The sequence below is a fragment of the Bidens hawaiensis genome, unplaced genomic scaffold, assembly GCF_021521415.1.
Source record: "Bidens hawaiensis isolate Kalapana, Puna unplaced genomic scaffold, B.hawaiensis_p1.1 tig00014730_1, whole genome shotgun sequence".
In the NCBI taxonomy this organism is placed as follows: domain Eukaryota; kingdom Viridiplantae; phylum Streptophyta; class Magnoliopsida; order Asterales; family Asteraceae; genus Bidens; species Bidens hawaiensis.
The window spans coordinates 305,335-314,108 of record NW_027492295.1 but is presented as its reverse complement, the minus strand read 5'-3'; the positions used below and the strand labels follow the sequence as shown (position 1 = coordinate 314,108).

The window sequence follows — 8,774 nt, the reverse complement described above, 5'->3', positions numbered from 1 at the left end:
TCGTGTTTGGTATGTAACGAGTTATGATTATTATATGAAAGGATCTGCAGATGTGTTTATCCCATTCGTGTGTTTGTTCGTGTGTTTGTATGTGTGTAATCGTGTTCTTCGTCTTCTACACCATTAAACGAGTCTAGGAGGATTCCGCACTCCTAGACCTCGTGCGGATCTCGTATCGATCAGCGACGCCCCGCGGGAACCTACAAGTGGTATCAGAGCCTTAGGCTCTTATGCTATGGTTCGAGATCTGCGTTTTGGTGTTTCTGGCACGTTTCTGATGCGTTTTAGGCCGAACAGCCGCCGCAGGCGAAGTTATGGGGTTCAGGCGAAGTTGTCGCTTAAATTTTAGGGTTTAGGCGAAGTTATCAATCAGGCGAAGTTATGGACAGGCGAAGTTAAGGAGGGGCGAAGTTGACTTTTAGGCGCAGTTGACTTTAGGCGAAGTTAAAAAAAAATTGTTTGGAGTTTTCGTCTGTATGGCCAGGTGTACACGATTATTGTGAGACCGAAGACGTTGTTCCGTCAACGAGTGAAACTTGTTATCTCTTGGTCTTACATGTGAACAAATACGTGTCAACTCTGGATATGGAGTTGAGGTTGTGAATGGGATATTGATTGAAACTGGATATTGACACATATTTGGGTGTTTGTGGGCAATGAAATAGTTGTTGTTCGAGGTTGACCAACTGAAGAAAGTCAAATTGAACTGAAGGTTTTCGTCATTACTGGATTGCGGTCAGAGCATATTATTTATGTTATTTTCAAGGCGTTCGAGAATTGGATCCTGAAATGTGATGCTTATTTATTAAAGTGAAAATTCTGGAACAAGTTGGATTTAATCGGGAATTAAAGTGTTTATGTTCTTGATCGTTATCCCTGGTGATTGAAGATGCTTCGGATTAATTAATGGTCATGTGTGTTAGATTCTGTCAAGGTGGTTTTGTGATGAAATTGATCACTTGATGTTGAGTAGTTGAAGATTAAACCTTATCGTATGCCGACGTGTTGGTGAAGTTGTGGAGGGAGCCCAACTTCACGTGTTGGTGAAGTTAGAAGAACTTCACGTGTTGGTGAAGTCAGAAGGACTCACGTGATTGGTTGAGATGATCAATTAGGCACGAGGATGCATGCATTTCAAAGACCTCAATCTATATAGTCGGAGAAGCTTACACTGAAGGGGAGATCTGATATGGAAGACGCTGGGTGATTGGTAGATTTTTGAAGCTACAAGACAGTTTCAGACACGGCTGGTTGAAGAGCAAACAGAAGATCATCAGTTAAGAGGGAGTCTGTTGGTGCATGTTTTGTAACGGATGATCTTTTGTGTTTGTTAGAATTGAGAGCAACGGTCAAAGGGGAGTCTGTTGGTGCATTTTGTGACCGTCGCTATGCAATTCTGTTCAGCGGAAACGAAGTACGAAGTTAGCAACTTCGCCATAGGCGAAGTTGTAACAACTTCTGCCATAGGCGAAGTTAGATCAACTTCGCCTTAGGCGAAGTTATAACAACTTCGCCTACGGGCCCAAGCCCAAGAACGCGAAGTTGTGTATCTATATATAGGTGTTCTTGTTTAGAGTTGAGCATCCAGAAAAGTTAGAGTGTGTTTTGTGTAGTTCAATTGTCTAGAGAGAAACAGGAAGGAGAGTCGTGTGGGACGACCCGATGTAGAGCTCACCTCGGGTCGGCTGTGTCTTTGTTTTCGTGTTTTATATGTAACGAGTTATGATTATTATATGAAAGGATCTGCAGATGTGTTTATCTCATTCGTGTGTTTGTTCGTGTGTTTGTATGTGTGTAATCGTGTTCTTCGTCTTCTACACCATTAAACGAGTCTAGAAGGATTCCGCATCCTAGACCTCGTGCGGATCTCGTATCGATCAGCGACGCCCCGCGGGAACCTACACCGTATTAATGAGTTTTCGGGTTTATGGGTTTTAACCCAAGCCCATAAACTCTTAGAACCCATAATCTATTTTAAGCCCATAATACATGATTTTTAAATAGCCTGTGAACCCGTAAACTGGTTTAATCCCTTAACCCATGATCTTTGTTAACTAAATAAATAATGATAAGATTTGGTTCAAATATTTTTAGTGATTAACAATTATATCTGTTTCCTATTTTAAGGGGATTCAAATATTTTATGTAAAATATTAACACTACAAAGTTATCCAAGATTTGAAAAAATATTTTCCTAAACATACAAAAATTATGATGAACACGAAGAACATCATCGAAAATTTTAACAATTAAACATACAAAAAAAACTTGAATCGAAATCTTTAGACATGAAATTAATAGATTTCGAAAATATTAGGGTTTATTAAATATGAATTTTAGCGATTTTAAATAGTTTCATATATTGTTTTCGTAATAGAACATGAAAAAGAAACCGGAAAAATTAAGGTTTATCAAGTTTTAGTCCATGTCTTCTGATTCAATTCCAGATTTAGGGAAAACATGAAGAACTGATTAATCAACATCACTCTGATGCCACATATTGATAAGTTCTTTATGTAAGTAATAGAAAACATTATAAATATTAAACCTATGAACCTGTTACAACATGAAGAGTAGTAACCGCAGCAGGGTATGATGTATGCGACATGCTTGTCATCTTGATCGAGTTCCCATTTAGGATGTATAGTTAAGGATGATTAGGTTTTTGAGAGGAACCCGGCTTTAGGAGAGAGGAGGCACACAAATTGTTATGTGTGTGTAATTAGGTTATGATGTTAATATATATCTCACTATATATACACCCAAAGGGAAACCCTTTACTAGTTAATTATAGGTAATATGGCCCATCATTATAATATAAATAATTATAATGGTCATATATAAATATATATTATTTTATATTATTCTTACAAGTTATGCTATCGAATAATTAATCAGTTGTGGTAGCACAACAAGAGACAATGTACCCTCATAGGTCGATCATGGTTAACTATTTAACCATCGCCATGATCTTCCCCATAGTTATCTAAATTTTCTTTTGTACATATTTTATTTCAAACTGTTTTTCTAATTAGAATGATTTCATGTCAGGGTGGAGGGGTGGTGCGAATCAGATTGTCGGCTGGTCACGTAATTTTTGTTGGCCAAATTTTTTTTATATATTTAGAAAATATAAAACTTTTAAAAATATGATGATTGGATCTTTATCCTTTACATAATTGTTGGGCCAATAACATTTATTTTATCCATAATTCATTGTAAGTTTAAGTTACTGGGCCCAAACTAAACTAAAAACTAAAAAAAACAAATAAAAATAAAAAAAATAGCATACGATTGAAATTCCTCATTGGATAATTCATTCTTTGCAAATGCCAAACAAAATCTAAACAACGACCAACATTATTGGTTCGCCGTTGACCACCAGGCTCCATTGCAGTTGACCAAGTTAGCCAGCAAGGACTAAGATATATGTTTTTCAATGCTAGAAGATCTTTACAAATCATTGGTCAGTCGTTAGCTATTAAAATATTTAATTTTAATACTATATTTTTGTTATGTTTATTGTTATAACGTTAAACATTGTTTAAAAAAATTAGCTTATATATTTCGTTACTCGTTAGGTCATATGGACCTTCTTATTTTAGCTCGGTCAAGATTTAAATATTCTCGAAGACGGTCCAACTTACTGTACAATTGTTTATCTATACATGTTATTTACATCTACATTACATATACCTTTTAACCTTTAATTTGAAGTAATATTAAAATACTGAATGAATATTATGCGTAACGTTATTATACACTCTGTAGGTAAAATTACCATGGCCCGTCAGTGATCCTCTATCTTAATCTTAACATATTTGTTCCCAACGAGCTATGACTAACAAAAGCTTAACTTAGTTCTCCAATCACTTGGAAAACATTTTTGGAATAAAAAACTCTTTTTTAGCTAGAAAACTCAACCTTTCGTTCCAAACTTCGTTGTAACCTTAGATTAGACCTTTATAACCGTTTTCTAGTAAAAACCTAATTATTGAGGTCATTGGACCCGTAGAACCATCGTGGAAGTCAACGGAGGTAGAAGAAGAGGGTCGCACTAGCTCTGTGATGATGATGGGCAGCGGTTTGACGCAAACCCGGTGAACACCTAACCACTTAGATGACGAACTCGGGCTTCGGCGACGGTTTGCTAGTCTGATCGCTTGAGAATTAGGCAAATCTCTGACACACAGAAGGTGACTGGCGAAAGTGGTGGTTACGGTGTTCTCGTTGAGTTTTCGGTGAAAAATGTTGAGTTTTCCGGCAAAAGCGTTTTTCCGGCGACCTAAGACTAACGGAGTTAAGCTTTCGTTAGTCGTGGATCGTTAAAAACAAATATGTTAAAAGTTGAGACCATCATCAACTAACTTATTAGTTGAGAGTGTTATTTATCAATATTCCACAATTGAGATTATTTAAATCTAACTTTTCTAAAAACAATACATATACTTTTTAACCTTTAAGGCTTTATAAATTTGAAGTAAAATTAAATACCGAATATATATTATACGTAATGTTATTGTACACTCTGTAGGTAAAGTTATCATGGCAACAGTCGCTATCGTCTTTGTTGTTAAGCCGTCAGTGATGAGTGATCCCCAACAACTTATGTCGGTAATAAGTCGAAATATTCATTACCGACACGGCATCTGGTTTCACATACGGGTTTCTAACGAAACAGTACGTCAATGAAAAAAATTCTTTGCAGTGAGTAAAATCTTGAGAATAAGTAACCCAACAACATACACAATGTAAATCGATGTACATAAGCTCCAACAGCTTTAAACACTTTCAGTACAACCTTGGGTGAAATCTATTTTCCACCGGTATTAGGTTTACAAATTATTCAAGGAAAAACTTTGTACATGACAGATCTGGCGTACGTCAACATTTCACCTACTGAACTACTAACTTATTAAGCAATTAATTATGAAATAAGTTAATGGAATGAACTTAAATTAAATGTTTGATGGTATCAAAATCATTGTGATCAAAGTTGTATGAGCTTGTTGCCTCATTGTATGCATAAGGAACTACAGGCTCAAAATATATATCCTCGTGTAGACTGGTTCCTAGTTCCATGTTTTCCAACCCGCCAAGTTGTTCCCAAAAAGATTCAAGATCTTTAACGGTTCCAGGTGAACGAAGATCATAATAATCATCTTGAAATTCAACTTCTTGATCTTTAAAAGTGGTACTGCTGCTAGAGCAAGAGCTCTCATCTTCACAAGTCTGTACCAAGAGGGATCCAAAAGAATTGTTTGCATGGTTATCTTGTATTTTCTCAAATACATTGGTTTCACATATTGTTGATACAGCCATATGATCAAGTTTGTCCGGTGTTTCGGACTCGGAATTAAAATGTGCGCGTTTCTTCAGATGGTTATGCCAGTAATTCTTTATTTCGTTATCGCTTCTTCCAGGAAGTTTTGTAGCAATTTTTGACCATCTGTTAACATATTACATAATAAGAAACAATATATTAATACATAGTGCTTGAATCAAATACAAATGATTTTTATCGTGAGAAGCTTATAAATAACTAGAGTAATTATGATTACATTAGTGTAATTGTTATTACTCAATAACTTTTGAACTAGAGTAAATATTATTACACTATTTTATTTTTTATAACGTAATTACTCTAGTTACTTGTATATTTAATAAGTTAATTTTATCTGTATCGGATCTCACCGCTTGATACATATGTAAAGAATCTTGAGTGTACATTTTCTCAAGATAAAGAAACTAGACTGAAACACAGTAACACATGCATACCTATTGCCCAGACGTGAATGATAATAGAGTATGGTTTCTTCTTCTTCCTCCGAAAAGTTCCCTCGTTTTACATTAGGTTTTAGATAATTCATCCATCGTAGCCTACAACTCTTTCCGCTTCTGTTTAAACCTATAAACAAAAGTGAAAACATTCAATAAATTTTGACTGCTTGTTTACTTTCAACGTAAAACGCAACCAAAATACGGGTTCATTTATATAATTACCAGCAAATTTGGGCATTTGAGACCAGTTCCAGATCCCATATCTGTTGATATAAGATCTCAACATCTCATCTTCTTCATGGCTCCATGAACCCTTCTTCAGTTCTACCTTCATCTCACCAGTTGGAGACCTCATGATCACTTTAAATTAAGTATATATATTTATTCACGCAATTAATACTTTGAACTCGATAGAATCTGTAACATGCACTGATGGAGTGATGTATATGATACTAAGGCGGCTATATATATTAGTGAAGACAGACTAAAGAAGCAACCTCTTCACGTGCACGAAGGTTCCACATTAATATTATATTGAATTTATGTATATTAAAACCAGTTATCCTACTTATAGATTTCCCAAAGTACTGTATCTATGATGTGTGCAAATTATTACACTTTTTTGTTTTTAATTAATTTAAAATGTCATGGATATTTGTCAAAGGAATTTTGGTTTTTGGATTGTTAGGAATCGTTAGTCAAGGTAAACATCATCCTACTAAATAAGATCAGCTTGAAGATATTTTATTTGACAAATAGTTTATGGTGGCGTAAAGATTAGAAAAAGTACTAATATATATATAACTAAGGAAAATTGGATTTTAATAATCTCAACTTAATGCAGTTAGTTGATAATAATCCCAACTTTGAAAGTAGTTGTCACTGGTCCCAACTTTCCACTATTTATTTTCATTGGACACCCGTTAAAAAAAACTTAACGACGTTATGTTTTTTTCCAGATTTCAAACTGATGTTTTAGGGCTTTTGATCGGAATGAGAATATGAGTCGATTGATGTAAAACTTACTTCCAAACGACGGTCCAAACAACTAAAGGAAGCTTCAATTTCGTTGTTTAAACTTTTAATTAACAAAATTCAAGCTGTTTGAAACGTCGTTTCGAGTTAAGTTTTACATCAATCGACTCGTATTCTCATTCCGATCAAAAGCCCTAAAATATCAGTTTGAAATTTGGAAAAAAAACATAACTTCGTTAAGTTTTTTTAACGGAGGTCCAATGAAAATAAATAGTGTGAAAGTTGGGACCAGTGACAGCTACTTTCAAAGTTGAAATTATTATCAGTCAATTGCATTAAGTTGGGATTATTAAAATCCAATTTTCCTAAAAATAATAGCTAGAAAATAACTCTTGGGGAAATATAATAGCAAATTAGCAAGTGTAGCTATATGTAACACAATAAATAGTTATGTTCTTTGTTACAAGATAGAATGGCTTACCATCTCAATTTTCTACCGACAGTTTTAAACCACTTATTTCTCTTCAATCCTACAAACTTCGCAAACATCTTTACCTTTTACATTTATTTTTTCAATTTCTTTACAATAAACCAAATTATTTATAAAACATCAAAATCAACTTATTTTAATATAAAGTACTTGCTATTAGAATAATTACATACAAAATTACTGCATTATTATTTTACCTTATTAATACCCTTTCAAATGATTTAAAGTTATATATGATCTGATGTACATGTAAAAAATAAAACCCAATTCACTAGAAATTGAAACAAAAATAAATATAAATCCTGCATCAACCACACTCACGCTCGTTCGTAAAGCCTAGGGAGGAGTCTCCGACCAGCCCTTCCAAACTCTCCATGGGCGTGCGTTGCATATGGTTTAACTTTTGTTTGTGTAAACATGTGTTTTACTTTTCTCCTACTTTTTTCTTATTCAATAAACCAAATATACAATTCTATAGTCATTTCATTTCTTCGTTTCTCCATCTCACGTTTTCTTACTCTCTCCTTGTCACTCCCTTGCCGTCGACTGGCGTACCTTCTCAAATTCCAATTTCACTTGGTATGAGTGTCTACTTTAGTTAATCACTTCATCACATCCTTTTAACCTTTGTTCACTAAACTAGATGATCGATCGCACCATTTGTGATCTTTTAATCCAAAAGTCGTGTCATTTCTCTTTCAGGTTGACATGTCATTTTGATAAGTGGTCGAACCACCATTCCGTTTTTAATTTTGTTGCCAAAATCAAGCCAATGGTGATTTTGAAGGCCAAAACCACGTCAACTGAATTTTAAAATAGAAAATCGCATCAATCTTAGTATTTAAGACTAAAGCGGAAGCAACAACGATATATATGCCCACATTTACATTATTTACTGATTTGTAGTATTTTTCAATAATCATTTGTACTAAGTAATTATGCAACCAAAGACCAATTGGTGTACTGGTAGCCCCATTATTTTATTTTTGGGAAGTCGTATGTTTAAACTCTCTTGAAGAATTTTGCTCCTGGTTGAGGGAGAGGGTTTCCCGAATTGTGGGTTTTCTTTTGAATAGGTGAATCGTGTCACCACGTTCTGTCCTTCAACGCAAAAATGATTTATTTGACAAATGATCCTGACCAGGTATCCAGGCTATTAAAAAACCAAATAAGTAATTATATTTTAAATCACATCACTTATGTTTTATCTAGTTATTAGTATCTACATGCATGTGTTTATGGAATAATATATATGTTTATTGATGGTTTTTGACTTACTTTTTCTTTATTATTATTATTATTATTATTATTATTATTATTACCAATAGTTGAAATCCAATCGAGAGACGTTTCGGCTTATATTCCTACTAATGTCATTTCAATTACTGATGGACAAATATTCTTATCTGCCGACCTATTCAATGCTGGAATCCGACCCGCTATTAATGTGGGTATCTCTGTTTCCAGAGTGGGGTCTGCAGCTCAAATTAAGGCTATGAAAAAAGTAGCCGGTAAATTAAAATTTGAA

General features: G+C 34.4%; 1 protein-coding gene across 1 annotated transcript; it reads right to left on the bottom strand.

Moving 5' to 3' along the window:
* Nucleotides 1–4,764: 4,764 nt before the first annotated feature.
* On the bottom strand, nt 4,765–6,360 carry LOC143547546 (transcription factor MYB14-like). Its single transcript, XM_077038947.1, has 3 exons — nt 6,004–6,360; nt 5,779–5,908; nt 4,765–5,449 (listed from the first exon to the last, which is right to left on the bottom strand). Exons 1-3 carry the CDS (start codon nt 6,134–6,136, stop codon nt 4,954–4,956), a joined length of 759 nt encoding a protein of 252 aa, XP_076895062.1. The 5' UTR covers nt 6,137–6,360; the 3' UTR covers nt 4,765–4,953.
* Between the last annotated feature and the right edge of the window lie 2,414 nt (nt 6,361–8,774).